General features: G+C 51.8%; 1 protein-coding gene across 5 annotated transcripts in view; it reads right to left on the reverse strand.

Moving 5' to 3' along the window:
• The window catches only part of MPP3 (MAGUK p55 scaffold protein 3), a 25,580-nt gene extending 8,926 nt beyond the window's left edge, over window positions 1-16,654 (reverse strand). The window contains exons 1-11 of one of the 5 annotated variants that reach the window (XM_027048863.2): window positions 16,562-16,654; window positions 15,253-15,315; window positions 14,887-15,005; window positions 14,544-14,621; window positions 12,848-12,928; window positions 12,456-12,593; window positions 8,420-8,501; window positions 7,173-7,258; window positions 5,745-5,819; window positions 3,112-3,308; window positions 1,029-1,093 (exon numbers count right to left, since the gene is read on the reverse strand). In XM_027048863.2, the coding sequence (XP_026904664.1) occupies window positions 1,029-1,093; window positions 3,112-3,308; window positions 5,745-5,819; window positions 7,173-7,258; window positions 8,420-8,501; window positions 12,456-12,593; window positions 12,848-12,928; window positions 14,544-14,621; window positions 14,887-15,005; window positions 15,253-15,277 (946 nt within the window). In that variant the 5' untranslated portion in view covers window positions 15,278-15,315; window positions 16,562-16,654. Of the gene's footprint in view, window positions 1-1,028; window positions 1,094-3,111; window positions 3,309-5,744; window positions 5,820-7,172; window positions 7,259-8,419; window positions 8,502-12,455; window positions 12,594-12,847; window positions 12,929-14,543; window positions 14,622-14,886; window positions 15,006-15,252; window positions 16,539-16,561 lie in introns of those variants that run through there. The other 4 variants (XM_027048862.2, XM_053211525.1, XM_053211524.1 and 1 more) reach the window with 4 other exon arrangements.
• Window positions 16,655-22,649: the final 5,995 nt, after the last annotated feature.

Below are 22,649 nucleotides of genomic sequence, written 5' to 3' on the forward strand. Positions count from 1 at the left end.
GTCTGGACGAGTGGCCGTGGGCGGTGGCCCGGAGCCAGCAGAGCGGCTCACTCCAGGATGCCTGCCGGCAGCGGGCTGGAACCTGCTCTCTCTTTTCCCGGGCTTGAGACCTGCCTGGGCAAAGGCAGGTGCCAGAGGATGGAGTGGCACCGAGCAGGGCTGCGGGCCAGCTGGCCCCCGGTCACCTGACACCCCTTTGGCCCCCTTGCTTGGTTCCGAGCCCCCCTGAATCCGAAAGGCCATACCACGGGGAAGCTTCCTCTCTATACGCGGCTCCAACCTGGACACTCTGGCCACGGGCCCTCTGAAAACCTGACACCAGCCCCCATGCCATTCTCCCATGTTGGAAAAGAGGATGTCCTGACTCCCCTACCTCACACTGTGATGATTAAAAGGCAAGGTGAGTGTGTTTTCGAGAAGGCAGGTGCTACACAGAGTAAGCTGCCAGATAAAAATACAGGACACTCAGTTAAACCTGAACTTCAGATAAACAACAATTTCTTAGCATAAGTATATCCCAAATATTGCATGGGTTACCCTTATATTAAAAACTCATTCATTGTTTATCTGAAATTCAAATTTAACTAGTCATCCTTTATTTTTACTTGCCAAATTTGGGTCACCCACAGCCTTCTCCACTCCTCCACCATCAGTGGCTCTTGAATTGTCAGGGTCGGAGAGCCCCTTGGGAATCTAATGAAGGCCGTGGACACTCTCCCAGACAACACAAACACACAAACACAGACACACACAATTTACACACAATTTTGGGAGAGATGTTTAACATGTCCCCCAGTATCATCTATGGGCCCCAAATATAGTAGCTTCTCTCCAGGGACTAGCCCCCCTGACCTACCCCATTGCCCCTCCGCATCCCTCTCCCCATCCCCTCCTTCCTCTGGAGGCCTGTGAGCTCAGACAAGACCCATCGTGCCCTCTCCAGTCCAGTGCTTGCTTCTTCGGGGCACAAACCCCCTGAGTCCCAACCCCGGCCCCTCCCTGAAGTGCTTCCCTGCCCATCTACTCACAGGGGGGCTTCCTGAGGCTCTGTGGGCTCGGCAGGGTGCCTGTGGCTCTCCGGTAGCTTAGTCGCCTATGAGAACACAAGGAGATGGGCAGGCCCATGAGCTGGGCCACAAAACCAGTCAGAGGGACTGTAAAACTTCTGTAAAACTCAGGGAAACTAAGGCCTGGATTGCACAGGTAGGAACAGCCTGGCACTCCAAGGGCCTCCCACCTTCACAGTCAGTTTCCATAAAGAGAGACACTTTCACGGGAGCTCAGTGGTTCACGAAGAGGAAGAAACCAAGCCTTTTGCTCTGGGAGAAGCAAGACAGTCCGGCCCAGGACGGTCAAGCGATCAGTCGGTACCTTCCTATGACTGATTCTCAAGGAAAGGAGGTCTTTTCCTCACTCTCCCCTGGCCTCCCCATCTCCAAGAAAGCTAGGAAGCAGCAGAACAACTCCCAGGAGAGGTCAAGGGCAAAAGTGACTCTAATTTAACAGCCTTTTCCCCCCAAATCAGAGAGCTCAGCCAGGCACGTTGCCCAGTTTGGCCATCAGTGGAGAGACCATCACCAAGGCCTCATCTCTGATCTGAGAAAACACTCAGGGCTCTTAGAGGTGTCTTGAGTTCCATATTTAAATGCAGCTGAAGACTTCTCCCCCAAGACCTGTGAAACCAAAGACGCATATGGGTCTGAGGTTCCCCTGAGGGAATAGGGCAAAGGTTCGCAAACTGCAAACTTCGCCACCTCAGAATCACCTGGAATGTCTGTTGGGACACAGAGCTCAAGTCTGCCCCTAGAGCTCCTGATGCAGCAGGTCTGGCGCAGGGCCCAGGGGTCTGCATTTCTAACACGCTCCCAGGGGATTGTTCCCAGGGGATGCTAATGCGCCTGGCCGGAGACCACACGCAGGGGCACCGAAACAGCTGAAGCCTGAAGTCTGTCCCTAGAGCATTCCACAACCCCAAAAGATGGAGGTGGGCTACAGGCCTCAGAAGAGGTGACACGGTCATTACTGCCACACCCTCTGAGGCACCATTTACACTTTTGGAAATCTATCCTAAGGAAATAATTTGAAGCATGAGGAAGAGTCTAACGTGCAGGGTGATTCCTGCAGTCTCGTAGCACTGAAACAGTGCAGACACCTGAAAAGTACAGCCCCAGGGAGGCAGTGAAGTCACCCAGGTATGATCCTTCCCCAGAGACACCTCCCTGCACGCCCCGATGAGGGGCGACCCTCCTACGATGCGACCTTGCAGAGCACGGGTCCTCCTCCCCAGCACCCGCCACATTTATATAAAGTGTTCGTCTGAACCCTGCGTGACTTGCCTGCTAAACTGTCAGCTCCTCGGGGGCAGAAACCGTACTTGCTGCCCATGAGTGAACGGTCTATTTTCTGATGCGATATTATACAGCCATTAAAATCACACAGTAAAGAAGAGGCAATAATGTGGGGAATGCTGACGTCAAAATATTGAGTTATATACACACAAAAAGCAGGACTTCCGGGGCGCCTGGGTGGATCGGTCTGTTAAGCGTCCGACTCTTTGATTTCGGCTCAGATCATCATCTCGAGGTTCGTGAGATCGAGCCCCGTGTCGGACTCTGCACTGCAGTGTGGAGCCTGCCTAGGATTCTCTTTCTCTCCCTCTCTCTCTGCCCCTCTCCCTCTCGTTCTCTCTCAAAATAAATAAACATTAAAAGAAAAGTAAGACTTCCAATGCTACGTGCACCACTTACATAAAAAGCACAGGAAGGAAATAAATGATGCTGTCTCAATAGGGGCAAGACTTTGGGCAATTTTCTTTTCCTCGCCCTTCCCTTCTGTATGTTTATGTCGTATTTTTCAACTTTCTTTAGGTGTGTGTTATAAAATATACGTTAATTTAGGAACACAGATTTCCAGATGTTTGTTTAAATCTCCAACAGCCATCACCACCGGTTAGGGCACAGAAGACAAAACACACAAACAACCAGTACTTACCTCAGGAGCAACACACAGTGCGCCCCTCCGGCCATGGTGGCAGAGATTTGGGGCTCTGCCAGCTACCTGTGCCTCTAGCCACTCCAGAGCGCCCCCCCTTACAACATACCCCAGACCCACCTTTCCTGGAACTGCTTGGAGGGGATGAGACCGGCCCGGAGGTTGGTGTCCCCTACTCGCTTGGCCTGCCACCACGTGGGATCATCCTGGCTCACCACCTCCAGGACCTGCCTGCGCTGGAAAGGCAGGCCTGCCTCCTGGCAGGGAATGGCCCGGTCCTCCCGAGGGTTGTAGTGGAAAAGAGCCCGCATGAACACCTGAAGAGGGCGTGATCACAGACAGGTCTATGCTGCATCGAGGGCCAAATGACAACTAGCGCCCACGGTCAGGACAAGCAAGGAGCCTCGAGAGCAGAAAGCTACTCGGAAACACGCTGCACGTATTTTCCTATCGTTCTTCAGCCATTTTGAATATTATAGTCAGGAAACCCATCAAGGTTCAGAAAATTAATAGATGGGCTCTATATCTGAATTTCTCGTTCCAAAACTAAGTATTTCCTTATTTACCGGATCTGCTGTCCTTATAACAACCTCTTAGCGTAGACAAAGCGGCAATTAATCCTGGGAACAAAAAGTAAAGGCAAGCACGATTTTAACTAAAATGTTATTTTTGATATGCTAACTGCCCCTGATGAAGTCAGCAGCCATCTGCTAAATAAGTAATCTAGATATTTTGGTAAGAACCCAAATACTAACAAAACTACTGTTACCGACTCCTCACCATCCCCTTTCAGTGGGTAATTGACATCCACATTTTTTACAGCTCAGTCCTGCCTCCTCTGTCACATACTTGGCCAACCCCCAACTCTCCCCTTTACCCTGAAGTCACCCTCTAGAGAAGATGATGGGAAAACAATAGCATTTTGTCACACTTCCCTGTTCTATAACTTAGTGGATAGATTTTTTTTATTTCTATTTCCAGACCATTGAGGCCCAATTACATTAACAGCAAACAGGAGAAAAAAAAAAAAAAAAGCCAGGGGGCTTCCTTAAACAGATCCAAGTCATATTCCTTTATGCACCAGTCAGAAAAGATCCAGTTAGACAACAGTAAGAACTTTCTGGCCAGATATTACAAGGACAGACACCCTTAACCAGCCACATATGTCACCAAGGTCCCAGGTACCCGTAAGAGAGTATAATCTTAAATGCCCAGCCCAGATCAAGCTTCTGGATCAAGAATATTTAGGAAGGATGGGCTAAGGCACAGGCTACCCATTTTATCCTCCAGGAAAACCAAGTTTTCTCCCTGTATCGAGTTAGAACCTGCAAAAGCTGCTTACGGAGATCACATCAGCATGTCCAAGAAAGAACCACCTTCCATCAGATAAGAGTCTACATTAGGTAAGCCCTGGGATTTAATCAAAGTGTGCAAATAAGAAACAGTCGCGGAAAGACTATGTGTTCATTTGCTGTGAAACACGGACATCAAAGACGTTGTCCATTACCGATCCCCATTCACCAAAATGTCTATTGACAGCTACTCTGTGCCAAGGGTTGTAATGTCCCTTCTTTCATGCACTTAGTGCTGGGAGGCAGGAGCTGGGAATCACCTTTCTTGAAAAGTTGGCATGCTTCCTTCCACCTACTAATGAAAAGTATGTTGTGCATTTCATCTCCTTTCTGCCTTGGCTGCCAGGAAGACCAGATCCAAATTTATTTGAAATCAGAGCAACGCCCTCTTTTCCGCTCTACCCACCACCTCAGCTCGGGTCATAATAATCTCCCACCGAGGCTTTTGTAACAGCCTCCCCACCAGGTCTCCTTGCCCCCAGTCTCTACCCACTCTAGCCTCCCCCACGGAGCTGCCTGGGAGCTCCCGCATCCCCCGGGGCCTTACCATTCCAGTGCGCGCCAGGCAGACTTCCAGCAGCCAGCCCCGGCATCTCTTTGTCCAAGGGCTTTCTCTGGCCACTGCTCTACTCTAATCCAGCCAGCAGGGATTGCTGGGAATTAATTCCCGGGTGCAGCCTGGTGCGAGTTGGTGCCCTGATCTCCCAGCTGCCCTGGTGCCCAGATCTCCCAGCTGCCCTGGCTCTTGGGTGGGAAGACGGAGGGCGTGTGTCTGTAGGGCAGCCCTGAGTTTGTCCCAGCAGGATTACACCCACAGTGGTAACTTCCTCCTCTTCACACCCTTGAGCCTCCGTCTAACGCAGACCCCTCTGCCTGAACCTCCCTCCTCCTCATCTTCACCAGGGAAGTCTACCAGTCCTCACCTTCCTCCAGCCCCACTTCTAACACCCTTGCTACATGACACCTTCCATGGCACCTGTAACTCTGCTCGGGATCCTTCTGAAGCACCAATCGTCCAGCAGTGAAACACTTGGTCCCCTGCCCACCCCCCCCCGCCGCCCCTTCTGAACTAGGAATCCTCAGAGCTACTAACTGTCCCTGTCTCCAGCACCTGGCAGAGCGCCCGGCACAGAGGAGGTGCCCAAAAAAGGGTGCCTCACCGAAGCATTAAACAAATGGCAGTTACTTAATTGGTCCCGAATCCAGCACATTTGGTACCTTCTCCTCTTCGTGGCCCTGATTTTCTATTTCAATTAAAATAACCTTGTCTTTTATTAGTAAGCTACGTCAAATCCTGTTTAGAAAGAGACAGGTACAAATACATGAATCACAGGACCAGACACGTGATCTCTTCCGGAATGACTGCTTCAAAGCCCTCCCCCACTTCCAACCCCGCCATACCTTGCTGTCCTTTAACCGGCCCTCCTCCTGGGTGGCTGGGATGATTTTCAGGGTAATGGATCCCTGGGACTGCGCCTGAAAGGGGAGAGGGCGAAGCTTACCACCTCCCACGTCCAAACCTCCGTGAGTTCAAGTCTTACTGTCCAGATCTGGAAACTCGCGTTCAGAAGGAAGTCAGACTCGCCACCACCCCTGTGGCCCACTGCCCCATGGTGGCACCCAGTTGGATTAACTAAAGGAAAACTCAAAACCAAGTACCATTTGCATTTTCATGGGACAAAGGGACAAAGGAGCACCAAGGACAGCGCAGGCAATGAATTCCACTTTCCCATCCCTCCTGACCTCCCGTGCCCCAAAGGGCTGACCTCTCATGCCTCAAAGGGCCACCCTTCTTTCTATTCTCTCAGGTTATTTTAATAACCAAGTGCAGTTTCCTTTCCCTTCCTTGCTTCCATTTTCCCCACACGGGTTCTCCAATCTCAAGCCACTCCTCCTACCTTTCCAGGGGTTCCCCTTCCCTCTACCCGACACAGACTCTGCACCCCCACGTGGGGGCCCACGAGGCAGAATGCTGGCAGCCCACGAGAGCACGTCTCGCCCAACGGTCTCCCAGGCCCAGCACCACCCTAGAACACAAGGAGGCCAGTGCCCAGAACCAGGGAAAGGGCAGTGGCGGCAGGAACACCAAAGGAGCCTGCCCGCTCCCTACAGCGGGGCCTCCTCTCTTCGGATCTTCCCATTTCTGCCCCTTCCCGAACCATCAGAAGTTAGAAAAGAGGGTCATGTTCGGGGAGGATGCCTTAGGGTAAAGAAGACAAAACTGTGATTGGGGCTTTTTACAACTGCAGCTTGACTTGAACTTCCAGTATGGGCTCTGGAGGTGGTTTGTGTCCCAGCACGTAACACCCTCTAGAATCCCCTTACCGATGGGAAGTGCTGTAGCCTTTCCCAGATGTTTACATCCTAATCACAACCACACACTGGATGAAAAACCACCCCTGCTCTGACTTTACAGGAAAGTGAAACGCAAAGTGAACTAATGACCTGCCCGAGGCTGCACAGCTAGAAAGTAGTGTAGGCAGGATTCAAACCCAGGACCGGCTGACCCCAAAGCCCTTGCTCTTGGTCCTCCCTGTGCTGCAGCTTCTTGTTCCATATTCCTCAGCCCTTCGGAAGAGGGGGCCCTTTTGAGGGGATCTCCCAGAAGGGTCCTCGGGGAAAGGGACAGGGGGAGGGGGAGGGCTGTGCTGAAGAGACGGTCTGAGAGGCAGGAGGCCCGGAAGCGCCATTCTTCCTGTTCCCCCCCCCGCCCCCCGCCCTCGCCCCCTGGACACGCTGCAAGGCCACTTTGCCTGTAGCCTCTAAACATCCCCCCCCAACCCCCTGCTCCCCCCCCGCCCCCGCCCCCAGCATGCATGCAGCACAGACCAGAATCTGGCTGATCTCGTCCGGGCGCTTATGCAGGACTGTGATCCCGTTCACTTCTCGGAGCTCATCTCCAACGTGGACCAGACCTAAGAGACACAGGGGCTGCCCCTCAGCACAGGAAGGGGCCTCAGCCCCAGGGCCCCACTGGTGCCCACCTGAGGAACCCGCCGCACGCACGGCAGACCCAAGGTGTAAAGGCAGCGGGTGGGCCCGGGACTGGCTGAGCCCTACTGCGCGCGGGGTCCCTCACTTGGCACCGCGGCCTCAAAACCACCCAGGGAAATCCCCAGTTTACAAGGGCGCAGCTGAGACCCAGAAAAATAACGCAGCTTGCCCAAGGCCGCTCTGCCAAGAAATAAAGGAGCCTGTGCTCGAACACATTTATTTTGACATAGAAGGTCTGTGTTCTCTCACTTATAACCTTTGCTTCTTTAAAAACATTAACTCTTCACCTTCCCGGATTAGCAGACACACTCTAAGAATGTCTTTCTCCAGTCTTAACAAGAAAAACCGAAGGGCCCCGGGAAAGATGGCATCAAGGGTGTCACACACACCTGTCCACTGGCCTCTGCTTGAATGACAAGAGTCTCTACACACTGGGCCCTCTTTGCTAATCAAAATGAGGCCGGCAGCAATGGCCCCCAGAAGGCAGGCAGGAGTGCGGAATCTTGGGCCCGCCCTCGACCTGCTGAATCAGAACTGCATTTTAACAAGATGCTCGGGAGGGTGGGGGTGGGGGGGCTTCTGTGCTTGTTAATGTTTGAGAAATCACTGGACTTCACAACAGCGATCCCCAGACTTCTGGGGTAACACCTCTCTACACCAGAAGGTTTGCCTCCCAACGGAGTAGCTCTTTCACACAAATGATTCTCAACCTGTTTCCCACCCAAACAAATCTGGGGCGTGAACACCCTTCCCTCTGTAATAGTGACAACCGGGGTGGTGGGGAAGGGTGTCCCGGCTCCTCAGTTAGAAATTACCCGTCAAGCCCGTGCCGTAGGCTGAGCTACCATAGCCCTCGGCTAGGCCACGGGGCAAGACCCCAACGTTCTCCAGGCCCAAGGTATTTTCAGACGATCGAAATTTCTACCAGGCTTGGGAAGAAGAGAAATCCAGCCACACTTCCCGAAAGCAAAGCACATCCCAAACAGGGGCCGGAGAGGAGGAAAGGAGACTTGTGGGCCAAAGGGAGAAGGCTGGGGCACGCTGGCCATCACCTCGGCCAGGCCAGCACTGACGCCACTCACCGCTCCGGTCTGCTGCGCCCCCTCGCATGATCCGGGCCACCACAACAGCTCCTGAGTGCTCATCCCGCCGGATGGTGGCACCCTGCATCAGAGACAGAGCGGGCGGAATCCTAAGAGGCAGCCCCAAACCTCACACCCCAACTCTCTGGACCCAACAGAGTGTCCCCATCTCTCCTTTTGTCACCCCAGAGGGCAGATCAATGGGGCTCTTTCCAGTGCTGAGGACATCATAAAACCGGCATCTCACATTAACACAGCACAGCAATTCACACCTTACAAAGCACAATAACACTGGGGAGCCTGGGTGGCTCAGTCGGTTAAGCATCCAACTTCGGCTCAGGTCATGATCTCACTGTTCGTGGGTTCGAGCCCCGCCTCGGGCTCTGCGCTGCCAATCACAGGGTACTGGGCCTTCTGTGGTTGCCGAGGGGAACCAGTTATGCGCCAGCCAGAGCTTCGGGACCAGGACTTGGCCCGTGGACCACAGCAGAACCCATTATTAACTTCGTTCACGCCGCCTATTTGAAGTCCATAGGACAGATACTGCCAGAAACCATCAGCCAAGAACCCCACGGCTTCTTGCTCCCTAGACCTTCAAACTTTCCAGCATCTCTGTCCATCCTTTCCTCCTTTCCCCCCCTCTCAGAGGAGGGGCGCCTTCCGTCTGGGCTGGTCCTTCTGTCCCCTCCCTTTCTCTGCCACAGTCTCAATGCCCCATCTCTGCTGGCTCCTTCTCCTGGCTCCAAAAATATCACATCCCCTTCATCAATAAAAAGCCTGCCCCCCTCCCCCCATCCAGCAGCCACCGGTCTCTTCCTTTGGAGCAAATATCTTTTTTTTTTTTAATTTTTAAATGCTTATTTATTTATTTATTGAGAGAGAGAGAGAGAGAGAGAGAGAGAGAGAGGGAATCCCAAGCAGGCTCTGTGCTGTAAGTGCAGAGCCCAACACAGGGCTTGAACTCACAAAATGTGAGATCATGATCTAAGCCCAAACCAAGAGTTGGATGCTTCACAGACGGAGCCCCCCAGGCGCTCCTGGAGCAAGCTTCTTAAAGAAGCAGTCGCATCTGCTCTCTCCACTTCCTGCCCCCCAAGTCCCACCAGCTGCCAGCTCCCACGTTCCATCTTCTCTCCTCTCTCTCCCATCTGACTTTGGTGCCCGCTCTCCCTTCGGGATCTTCTCTTAGCCTCGGCCCTGGTGATACCCCTCTCTCCTGGGTCTTCCAGGTGACAACTTGTCCTCCTCAATCTGTCTTTCAAATGGTGATTAAAAGGCCAGGATCTGGCCCTGGCCCCCTTCTTGCTTCACTGTCTACTCTCTACCCAAGCGGTCTCGACCTCTCAGGTGTGATTTTCACCATTCCGGGATGCTGGCGGCTGCCCACTCTGTATCTCTGAACAAATAATCCTTCCACTTCCTGGATGCCTCCACTTTTGAATTCAATGGGACCTAAGCTCCCTATTCCTCCCTTGAATGATGGCCCCAGTGCCCACCCGGCCATCCCAGCTGGATACCTGGGCACTATCCCAGGGATTTCCCCCCACCCCCCCCGACTCCTGCCCAAAGCGGTGCAGCCACAAAGTGACATTAATTTTTTTCTGAAATACTTCTTGGCTTTCTCTTCCCCGTTCCTACAGGCCTAAGTCAAGCCCTCTTTCTGAACCTCCACCTATCTGGTCCCCACCTTCGAATCAGTCCTCTGCTTCTGGCCTCCTCCTCCAGGCCACTTTCTATCTGGCAACCAAGATGATCTTTCTTTTTTTTTTTTTATTTAAAAAAGTAATTTTTTTTAATGTTTATTTTTGAGAGAGAGAGACAGAGTGTGAGTGGGGGAGGGGCAGAGAGAGAGGGAGACACAGAATCCGAAGCAGGCTCAGGCTCTGAGCTGCCGGCGCAGAGCCCGATGCGAGGCTCAAACTCACAAACCGTGAGATCATGACCTGAGCCGAAGTCGGACGCTCAATCGACTGTGCCACCCAGGCGCCCCTGGGATGATCTTTCTAAACTGCAAATCTGACCATGTTATTTCTTACCTAAAACCTTACAATAGCTCCCCACTGCTTTCAGGATCAAGCTATGCCACGCTGCAGGGACAAACAGCATCTCCCTCCGATCCGGCCCCACCTCTGTCTCTCCTAACCACAACTTAGCATTCTACATCCACACTGGGAAGCCCAGAGCTCCCTGAATATGACAGAGCGGGCAATTAGCTAGATATAAGCAGGGAACAAGTGCTTTCTGACTGATAAAATAGCGGAGGCCAAATTCCAAATAGCCAGGACAGACCCTAGGGGATATGCCCGGAGTTCCTCCCTCTGATCACTTCCCTACAGTAACGGATGGCTTCATTGTAATGCACTTACATTGTGGTTTTTAACCCCTTGCCCCCGCCCTCCCCCATTGTTGCCCTGACAGGTCAGACAAGGACCATATGGGGCTAAAAACTCCCCCTCCCAACTGACAGGAGGAGTCCCTTGGATGCCTGGCTGCAGCCTTGGTCAGGAACCGCCCTATCTCTGACCCATAACCTATCCAAACAGAAAAATGAAAAGACAACCCTGACCCACAGTGCAGCTGTCACTTCTGGGCCTGCCGGCTCTCCAACGGTGGAGAGTGTACTTTCACTTAAACTGCTATGAAACCCTTGCTTGCGGGGCGCGTGGGTGGCTCAGTCGGTTAAGCGTCCGACTTCGGCTCAGGTCACGATCTCACGGTTCATGGGTTCGAGCTCCGCGTTGGGCTCGGTGCTGACAGCTCAGAGCCTAGAGCCTGCTTTGGGTTCTGTGTGTGTGTCTCTCTCAGCCCCTCCCCTGCTCGTTCTCCTGCTTCCCCCTCTCTCTCAAAAAAATATATTAATAAACATTTTAAATAAATAAAAAGAGACTAAAATAAACCCTTGCTTGCTTTAGAGTTTGGTTCTAAATTCTTTCTTGGCCAAACTCAGGAACCAAGGCCGGAGAACAGGACTGCCCGTTGACAAATACACCATGCTGTTTCCCTCACCGTGATTTTGCTCAGGTAACTCTGTGCGGAGTGCCCTTCCTCTCCCTTTTCCTTCTGGGAAACTTGTTCCCTCTCTTGGAATTCAGCCCCGGCATCACCTCCTCCGGGACCACCCCCCCCACCCCGCCCCGTCACTCTCCTGTGACCTCCCAGAGGGCAAGGACTAAGTCTTAGTCGTCTCTGAACCTCCGGTGCCCAACACGGTGCCTGGCACACGATATGCTCACTGCATCAGTGGGTGCCTGCCCCATTTTGCAGGTGGGGAAACAGAGGGGCACTCCTCTTCCGTTTGCAGAAGTGGCTTAGCTGGGGGTCCTTGGTGAGAGTGGAATGGGGGTCCCTGGAATGCCAGCTGCGGTAACTATCCGGGGCAAACACTCAATTCTCTGGACTTCCTCCACTTCCCTCCATCTAATAAACACCCCTGTCCCTTTGCTCGGCAAATCGGTGTTGAACTAGGACCAGAATGATGACAATGTGTCAGCTGGGGAGGAGAATGGCTGCTGCCCCGGGCTTCCTCAGTATTCAGAGCAGGATTTGGCCAACTTTTTCTGTAAAGGGCCAAATGCAAATATCTTAGGCTCTGCAGGCCACACCATCTCCGTGGTAACCACTTAGCACCGCTGTCACGGGGAGAGGCGGCCACAGACAATGCGGAAGTGAAAGGGCATGGCCGTGTGCCAGTAAAACTTTATTTACAAAAACTGGCAGTGGGCTGGGTGCGGCCTTCGGACTATAGTTTGCCAACCTCTGATTCGGAGCAGGATGATCAGGGTGGCCCTGTACAGCTGCGAAGGTTATTTACTGCACAAAGGAGCTCGGCCACAGTTGAATGAGGCCGTATACACCCACAGAAAGAGGTACCCTGTACACAGTGGTGCCACGGGGACTCGTGGCAGCCGTGATGAAGCTGCCGTCACTCACTCCAAAGACTTTGGGGCTGGAGGGGGGGGGTCTCTTCCTAGTTTTCTGGGTGGGTGAGGGACGGGTACAGCGACAGGGTGGGGTGGGAGAGGTGAGTGTCACATACCAGGGGCTCCTTGTTCTTCACCAGGCGGACAATCTTCACTGATTCTTCATCAAAATCCTCGTCAATATTCTCGGGCAGAGGGGGAAGAACAGGGTCGAAGTTCTTTTGGGCAACCGTATCGTGCACCATGAGCATGGCCTGTCAGGAAAGCGAGAGAAATGAAGGGCTCCAGCCCCGAAGCTCACAGGGGCCCAGGGGGGCCCTGACTAGGCAATGATTTGGAGGTCCCCGATCTCAGGCCAGAGAGACCACCGCCCCCCAGACACAGGCACTGAGGACCCCTCCGCTCAGAATTCTCCTTCCTTCCTCAGCCTCCTGGCCGAGCGCTCCCTCCCGCCCCCATCCCAGGAGATGCACGCTGCGGGGACAGGCAGGGACTGTGGCGTGACTACCTTGAGGTGGGGGGTGGACAGCAGCTGGAGCAGCTCCCTCTCGTCGCTGTGCACGGAGGCGGCCTGCAGCTCTTCTATCACCTGTAGAGGAAGGACCAAGACAGAATGCACCTGCCGGAAGTCGCCCAGGGAAAGACGCCGCTCCCTGCGCTTCAGACCCAAGGGCCCTCGCCGGAACCGTGACAGCACCCAGGAGTTCACTAGCCCCTCAGCCACCCCAGGACGGTCGCTCCCAGGGAAATCACAGCAGGGACCAGAAGCACCTCGGTAGCTCCGTAAGGTATTCCTAACGGGAGCTAACCTCTTAAGCCCTTCCTACGAGCTCTTCTGCTTTATGTGGAGCTCCTCGCCTAACTGGCACAGTGAACTGAACACAGAAGGTGCTGTTGTTTCGCCGTTTGACAGGCGAGGATCAAGTAAGAGAGACGAAATATCTTGCACGAGGTCAAAAAGCCAGGATTTGAACCTGAGCTTAGCTGGCTCTGTTATCTGTGTCCTCACCACTGTGCTATTTTATAGATGAAGCAGCTGGGGCTCCGAGAGGTTGACTGACTTGTTGAAGGCCACAGAGCTAGCAGGAGAGGCAGTGCTGACAACCTAACGTGCTCTCAGTCACATCACAGGAGCGAGGGAAGGTCTGCACCCACAGGCTGCAGCCGGGCCTCGCCAGGCCGTCTCCTGAGGTTAGGTGAGTTTATTCAGGAGCTGGTCTTGGCAACCAACTGGGACAGCTTTTCCCAAGCCATGCAACACAGAGGACAGGTCTAGAAGAAATTAGGAAGCATTCCTTTCTTTTTTTTTTTTTTTAATTTTTGTTAATGTTTACTTATTCTTAAGAGAGAGACAGAGCAGGAGCTGGGGAAGGGCAGAGAGAGACAGAGGGCAACAGAATCTGGAGCAGGCTCCAGGCTCTGAGCTGTCAGCACAGAGCCTGATGTGGGGCTCGAACTCACGAACCGAGAGCTCATGACCTGAGCCGAAGTCAGATGCTTAACTGACTGAGCCACCTAGGCACCCCTAGAAGCATTCCTGTAAAAAACAAGAAAGCTGGGGCGCCTGGGTGGCTCATTCGGTTAAGGGTCTGGCTCTTGGTTTTGGCTCAGGTCATGATCTCACAGTTTGTGGGTTTGAGCCCCTCTGGTAACGCAGAAACTGCTTGGGACCCTCTTGTCTCCCTCGCTCTCTCCCCCTCCCCTGCTCGCATTCTCTCTCTCTGCCTCTCTAAACAAACAAACAAACAAACAAACAACAAATAAATAAATAACAAGAACCCCGAACCAGTAAGCAGGGACGCACTGCAAGTCTTTGGATCCTAGGGCTTTACATGGGGCCTCCCCAAAGCACAGAACAAGGTGATTGTTTGACCTTCATATCGCCAGTCCTCGACAACGTGAGAACTGCTGATCTGATCCAAATGCTCTCATTTCACGGCTGGGGGAAGAGACTTTCTCGGGAACACACAGTAAGTGGGCGTCATTGTGTCCCCGAGTCCCCTGGCCTCGTGCAAGGCTCACAGGTTCTTTCCTGCCTGTTAGGAGGCCCAAGGAGGAGCAAGAAGAGAAGGGAAGGAGATGCCTCTTTACCTCTGGGCTCCGAGCCCCTGGGTCCCCTAGGCTAAGCGATGGTGACAGGCAACATGAAGGAGGCCTACGGGGTAGGGAGCAGGGCTAACACCGTAAGGAAAAACCTGGCTTACATCCTCAGCAAGGGCCACAGCGCTGTGCAGAACTGGGGTTGGACTTTGCCTCTCGTAATAGCGCAGCTTCTCGTGAATCTGCAAAGACAGCCGATTTCAGGCTGGGGCCTCCCAAGTCAGCTGCCCCGGTGTGCCCCGGATACCACACAGCCTGCCCATGACTGTGGGGCTGCACGGGGCTGCACCCGTGGGGTCACCGGTGGGACAGCAGAAGAGAAAGCCATTCACAGTGGGCTAATGAAGACCTTCCTGGGGGAGGGAAAAGGTTGAGATGAAGTGCATGGGCCCCGGCTAGGAAAACCTCTAGAAACCCTCACGAAATGGGATGAAATGAGGCTTTTACCTTCATTAAGTAACTGAGGCTTTTTTCACTGAACACATCCCTCAAGAAGCCCATCTCTTCCTTGTGGTTGGAGTCGGGTCTGAGCTGAGAAGTCAACAGTGCCAGGGTTTCGTGCAAACCTGAGGAGAGTGGAAGAAACACAAAGTAGAGCCAATGCAATGGGTACTTCCTGGGGACCCCAGGGGACCCGAAGTGGACCCTGCCGTATGGACATGTTCTCTCCCCAGGCTCTGGTTCCCAGGGTTCACAGGTAAGGCCGCTCCCGTGAGCCAGGGCTGGGTCCACCTGCTTTCTGTCCAGCCTCGGGCTGCTGAGCAGGCTCTTGTCCTTCAGGGCTATGGCAGCCCAGCCAGGGGTCACACTCACCGGAATCCTCAGACAACACTGGCATGTCTGTGCTGGTCAGCTCCTGAGCTCCGCCTGGGGATCCTGGGTGAAGGAAGGTAAGCGCTGTAGCTCCGTCAAGCATGTTCATTCAACAAACAGTGATTACACGTCTGCTGTGTCTGTCCGTGATCAATCTGGGGACAGAGGGATTGGGAACAAGTAACTGCTCCCTTTTGTCAGAGAGCAAAGGAAGACTAAGATTTGCTAGTACCCCCGATGTGCCAAGCATTATGCTGGGTGGTTTCATATGACATTCTTCTTAATCTGCACAAAGCTCTGAGAAATGGATACTAATATCCCCGTTTTAGCCTGATGAAGCCTGATCAAGAAACAGGCTTGGAGGAGTTCAGCAGCTTGCGGGTCAGAATCCATGCTCTGGTGGCCCTTCCAGGCTGGTCTCAAAGGTACAAAGTGGCCTCTGCCGGACAGTGGGTGCTCTCCTCTGCAGCATCCCCTGTGCCCTGTTACCTTCTAAGAGGTCGTGGTCTGGTCCCTTGGCCTTCACAAGTCCCTCGTTCACCTCCAAGTCCCTTGTCACACCTTCAACAAGTACCTGGCTGGGCCTACGAGCTCCCTCCTTCCCCACCACCCCCAAGTCCCAAACTGAAGGGAGCCTCCCCCAGAATGGAGTGTTAGAAAGGAGCTGGAGAAACGGGAGTCGGGTTTCTACTACGCAGGACTGGGGAGCCCTAGTTCAGGAGCCACCCCCCCCCCCCAAACGTGCTCTGCAGCACGTGGACCTCAAAAAGTCCTCCTTCAGAAGGGGACAAGGAGAGTAATGATTCATTCATTCCGCAAACATGGAGCACCGGTGACACCAAGATGCCAAAGAATGATCCTGGGCTCTCCAGCCACCGCACCCCCCCACCTCCATCCAGACTCACCTTCCAGTTCCTTCTAGCCGTGCCCCCCCCCCCCCCCACTCCCTGAGGCGGCCAGCCACGCACTCCAGCTCGCTTTCGGAAAGAACCTGTGGGACGAACAAGGAGCGCGGCTGGCCGAAGGGGAGGCGAGCCCCAGGGGCCGCTCGGAGGCGGTCGGGAGAATGCCGAGCGGCAGGAAAGGAGCGCGGCGCACCGCCGGGAGGGGAGGGGGGGTGGCGAGCGCGGGGAGTGGGCCGGGGGCCGAGGGGCGGGACGCGGCGCCCCCTCCCCCAGGCGGGGAGCTCGCGGGGCCTCGAGGCAGCCGCGCGCACGAGGGGCGGGGCTCGGCCCAGCCTCCCCGCCCCCCGCCGCGCCCCTCCCGCCGCAGCCCCGCTCCCGGGTCCGTTCCCCGCGGGGGTTCCTACCTGGGCGCGCCGGGATCTCCGCTCCACCGCCGGGAGCCGCGCGGGTGCCCGGAGCCTCGGCCGCGGCTGGCTCCGCCTCCCCGGCCCCTCCCTGCCGCGGCCGCGCGGGGCGGGGGTGGCGGAGCCGGAGCGGGCGGGGCGCGGGAGGAGGCGGGGGAAGGGGGCGCGGGAGGGGGCGGGGGGAGGAGCGCGGGGAGGCTGGGCGCCCGGCCCCGCCGGTCCTCTGCGGACCCGGGCTCCGCTCTCGGGCCTCGTATACCCCCACCGGGTGCCCACCCACCGAGCACCGAGGAGCCCGCGCCTGTGTCCTTCTACCCGGCACGCGGCCAGCTCTCCCTTCTGCCCCCACCGCCCGCACATCCCCCACCGCCGCGAGTTGAGGGCTGGACGCTTGCTTCACGTATTATTCAATATCGCAAACATTTATGGAGTGCTCTCCAAGTACCAGCCACTGTGCGGGGAGGCTGGGGGTTCAAAGACGACCAAGACAGACAACCTGGATTTAAGGAACTCCTAGGCCGGACCGGGGACAGTCAGACGCGAGGGCAAGTGGCTGTAACAATGCAGCGTGCTGGGAAAGATTTATCGGTGCAAGGGAGGGAGGAGAAGTCGAGCTGGGAAGACAGCCAGGCTCAATTTTGCCCCGGTATAGGGGGTGGGGCTGCGGGGCGGTGGGGGCGGGGGGCGGGGGGCGCGGAGGCAGCTTGTATGCTGGGACTTCTGGGCGACAGGCACTGTGAAATGGCCGTGAAGATCACTGACTTTTATTGTGCTGTCTCTATGCCCAGGTGCTCCTTAGATCGCTTTGCATCATATCAGCCCCTGAGATGGACACCATTATTATCTGGGCTCTGTAACCGAAGAAACTGAGGTTTAAGGGTTGGAAGGATGTGTATGGAGGAGAGGGCAGAAGCTGCTGGGTGAGTGAGCAGGTGGCTGTGGGTATTAAGAGGGTGAGGAGTAGGCGAGTGAGTTCCCTCCCCTGTCTCCCAGCAGCAAAGAACGCGCCGCAGCACTTGTCGGGAGTGGTGGACCCTGAGATTGCTTCTGAGAGTAAGCGTAGCGTCTAAGAAGAGGAAATGAGTTCCCAGGACCCCGCAGCCTGCAGTAGGATATAGGGAGGCTGTCCGCGGTGGAGTGTCATGATGACATTTCCCCCACCTTCATCAAAAATGATCTACACCAGTGCTTCTTTCTCAAAATGTAATGTGCCTGTGAATCATCTGGAGGTTGTATAGGACTGGAATGGGGCTGGAGTCTGCACTTCTAACAAGCTCCTAGGTGATGTGATGCTCCTTGTGCTGGGTATTCACTTTGAGTACAGAAAGACTGCACAGACACATTTTTACCAGAGAGCTGTGTTGGAGAGATACCAAGGGCCATCCGATATAGAGTCAAATGATTTTTTATGAGCACACCAACAAATGATGCTGGTACAACTGGGTATTCATGTGTGTACGTGTGTGTGTTTCCGGGGGGGGGGGGTACTGCAATCCTTACTTCACACCGCAAAGTTCAATTTAAGAGGGACCATAGTCCTAAGCATAAACTGAATTGATAAATCTTCCAGAAGAAAACATAGGAGACTATCTTCTCCATCTTTTGGTAGATCAAGATTTCTCAGAAAGGACATAAACAAGAGAGACACTAAAAAAAAAAAAATTGATAAATGGACCTCATGTGAATTTAAAACTTCTGTTTATCAAAAAGCACTATCAAGCCACGGACTGAGAGGAACTATTCAGAGCAGAACTATCTGACAAAGGACCTATACCTGGAATAAAGAACCCCTGCAACTCAGTAATAAAAAGGCAAACCACACAGCCAACACACACACACACACACACACACACACACGCAAAAATGTGAATGCACACTTCACAAAAGAAAATATATAAATAGCCAATAAGCATAAAAGAAAGTGCTCATCCCATATCATTTGTCAGAGGGAAATGCACCAGCCGCCAGCAGGTAGCACTCTCCATGCACTGGAGGGTGAAAGTGAAAAGTACAGGTAAGGCGGTGAGAACGCAGAGCACCTGGAACTCTCTAACTGCCATGTGAGTACAACATGGTACGACCACTTAGGAAAACTGGCAGCTTCGTTGAAAAATTGAACATGCATCTACCGTGTGATCCAGCAATTCTAGCCCTGGCTAGAGATATAAAACCATCTGGCTACAACAGCTGTACAAGAATCCGATGCATCTTTATTCATAATAATAAAAAATGGAGAACAATCCAGATGTCCTTCAATAAGTGAACAGATAAATTGTGGTGTATCCACATGGGAGTATCATCCTTAAACAGAAATTCCTCTTCGAAGATTATCCTCACCATGCAACAACACAGGTGAATGTCAAAATACATTATGTCGAATGGAAGAAGGCAGACACAAAAATACATAACAGTATGATTCCTGGAGTGTTAGGATCTTTTTTAAAGATCTCAAAAGTGAGAGAGAGAGAGAGAGAGAGAGAGAGCAGGTGCACACCAAGGGGAGGGGCAGACAGGGAGAGAGAGAATCCCAAGAAGCACGGAGCCCAAGTTCATGTTCCCATGAACAGTGAGACCATGACCTGGGCTGAAACCAAGAGTTGGACCCTCAACCGACTGAGCCACCCAGGTGCCCCATGGGGTGTTAAGAGCTTGATGCTGTCACTGCACCCAGAAGACTTGATTGGTCCAGAAACCCAGTTTATTATTATCATTATGCAAATTACCTAAATTATCCCAGAGGAGAGAGAGCTATTAACAGACCCATTTCAATAGAGTGGAGTTGTTGGGGCACGTGGCTGACACAGTCGGTAGAGCTTACGACTCTCGCTCTCAATCTCAGGGTCATGAGTTCAAACCCCGCATTTGGGCATGGAGCCTAGTTAAAGTTAAAAAAAAAAAATAGAGTGGAGTTGTCAAAAAATTGCTCCTTCAAAAAGCACCAGATAGTGCTGCAGAATTTAACCACGTAAACAGATACCTTAACCTCTTCTAAAACATAGAAACAGAGGGGCGCCTGGGTGGCTCAGTCGGTTAAGCGTCCAACTTCGGCTCAGGTCACGATCTCGCGGTATGTGAGTATGAGCCCCGCGTCAGGCTCTGTGCTGCCTGCTCAGAGCCTGGAGCCTGTTTCGGATTCTGTGTCTCCCTCTCTCTCTGACCCTCCCCCGTTCATGCTCTGTCTCTCTCTGTCTCAAAAATAAAAATAAACGTTAAAAAAAATGATAAAACATAGAAACAGAAGGAAGTCTTCAGAATTCTTTTTATGAAGCAAACACAGCACTGAGATGAAAACCTGATGAAGAAAGCAAAAAACAAAGAAACCCAACCCCAGAAACCTATCTCACTTATTCCTGAAAACTGCATGAACTGACAATTTCACCAGAACACCAAAAGAATACATCTTTATCAAGTACAGTATACTCTAAACGTGGCTTAATATTTGGAAATTAAGTGGCCTACCGTTTGTAAATCTATTACTGTAACTCCATGTAAAGTAATATATTAACGTAATAAAAAGTGAAAATTAATATTAAGTCCATAGATGCATCCGTACATGATTTTCTTAATATCTTTGAAAAATGAAGGTGAACAAAAGGTTAAACCGAAAGTTACCATATGAGCCAGCAACTCCACTCCTAGACATGTGCCTAAGAGAGATGAAAATGAAAACACAGAATTTGTACAAGAATGTTCAAGCAGCATTATTTGTAATAGCCCCAAAGTGGAAAAAACCCAATGTCTATCAGTTGGTAAATGGGTAAATAAAAAGGGGCATCACCATGCAATGGAATTTTTTTTGACTTTTTTCAATATTTATTTTCGAGAGGGGGGCAGAGGGGCAGAGAGAGAGGGATACACAGAATTCAAAGCAGACTCCAGGCTCTGAGCTGTCAGCACAGAGCCCAACGCGGGGCTCGAACTCGTGAACCTCGGGATCATGAACTGAGCCAAAGTCGGACACTTAACCGACTAAGCCACCCAGATGCCCCACGTAATACTATCAAGTAATAAAAAGAAATGAAGTACTGATATATGCCACAACCTGGAAGAACCTGAAAACGTGATGCTAAGTGAAAGAAGTCAGTCATAAAAGACCAATTATTGTATGATTCCATTAATAGGAAAAATCCAGAATAAGCAAATTTACAGAGACAGAAAAAGGTGTGGTTGCCTAGGTTGGGGGAATGGAGGTGAGGAGTGAAAGGTAATGGGTACCAGCTTTCTTTTGAAGGTGATGAGAATGATCTAAAATTAGATTATGGTGATGGTTTTACAACCTCTGTTGAATATACTAATCTCTGTGAGTCTACTAAAAATGCTACTATTCAGTCTCTGAATAGACTACAAGCCATTGAGTTGTACAGTTTACATGAAGAGGTTTTATGGTGTGTAAATTATATCTCAGTAAAGTTGTTTTTATAAAAAGTAAATAGACTAAATCTTCCAATTGTAAGGGATTGTCAGACTGATTTAAAAAGCAAGACTTGGGGGCTCCTGGGTGGCTCAGTCGTTTGAGCATCTGGCTCTTGACCATGGTCTCGCGGTTTGAGACATAGCCCCACACTGGGCTCTGAGCTGGCAGTGAGGCTCTCTCTCTCCTTCTCTCTCTGTCCCCCACCCCCCCACTCGTGCTTTGTCTCTGTCTCAAAATAAATAAATAAACTTAAAAAAAAAAAGCAAGACTTAACTGTAGGCCAGCTAGAAGAAACTCACTTTGTACATAAAACACTTGGGTTCAGGTCATGATCTCTCGGTCTGCGAGTTCGAGCCCCGTGTCAGGCTCCAGGCTGACAGCTCAGAGCCTGGAGCCTGCTTCAAATTCTGTGTCTCCCTCTCTCTCCCCCTCCCCTGCTCATTCTCTGTCTCTCTCTGTCTCTCAAAACTAAATGTTGAAAAAAAATTTTTAATAAAAAAAAAATTTTAAGTTTGGTACCGAAGAAACCACCAACAGCTAGACAAATAGAACAGACTAGAAAGTGCAGAAATAATCCTCATGTATATGGTAATTTAACTTTTTAGAAAGATGACATTATAAATAAGTGTGGAGAGAGGAATTACTAAAAAAAAAAAATAGTGTGGGGACAACTAGCTTGTCTTTATGTAAAAAGAAAAAAAAAGAAAGCTGGATCCCTACCTCACTTCTCACACCAAAATACTTCTCCAGTGGATTTATTTTTATAATCTTGGAGTGAGGGAAGGCCATTCTAAGCCAAAATCCAAACCCAAATCTATAAAGGAAAAGATAGACATGTGTGACTAAGTGAAACGTAAACACATTTATGGACAAAATATTATTTGTAACATGATAGGATATGGTACACAACATGACCCATAGTTAAATTCCTTAATTTATAAGCATTCACACAAATCAATAAGATGGAAAAAAGGGGCACCTGAGTAGCTCAGTCGGTTAAGCAGCTGACTGGTTTTGGCTCCGGTCATGATCTCACAGTTTGTGAGTTCAAGCCCCACGTCAGGCTCCGTGCTGACAGTACGGAGCCTGCTTGGGATTCTCTCTCTCTCTCCCTCTCTCTCTGCCCCTCTCACTCTGTCTCTCTCTCTCTCAAAAATAAATAAAAATTTTTTAAAAATTTAAAAAATAGGATGGAAAAAGGAAAACTGGCTAAAAAAAATAGTTTGCTACAAAAGAAATAGATACAGTCAATAAACATACAAAAAGATGCACAACTCATAATCACAGAATTCTAAACCAAAATAAAAAGCGATGTCCCTTGTCACCTACTAAGGCAAAAATGCTTAAGTTTGTTGACATCCAATGCGGTCAAGTACATGCATGGAAATAAACAGCTTTATACTGGAAGGGGTGTTGGTGCACGCCTTCTGGAAGATGATTTAGCATATTAGTTACTAAAATGTTTATATGTCCCTGTCCTTTAGCCCAGGGGATATTTGGGCCAGCAAGTTGGAAGGAAAAATACGCCGAGAGAGAAAGAAAGGGATGCTTGGGTGGATGAGAGTCTGGATTGGAGAGCTAGGGAGAGGCCTGCACCCCAGGACAGAGATGACTCAGGGCAGAGTGGGCCAGGATGGCTGGGGGCCCAGGCAGGGCTGGCGTCAAGGGCCAGGT

Source organism: Acinonyx jubatus, chromosome E1, assembly GCF_027475565.1.
Source record: "Acinonyx jubatus isolate Ajub_Pintada_27869175 chromosome E1, VMU_Ajub_asm_v1.0, whole genome shotgun sequence".
Classification (NCBI taxonomy): domain Eukaryota; kingdom Metazoa; phylum Chordata; class Mammalia; order Carnivora; family Felidae; genus Acinonyx; species Acinonyx jubatus.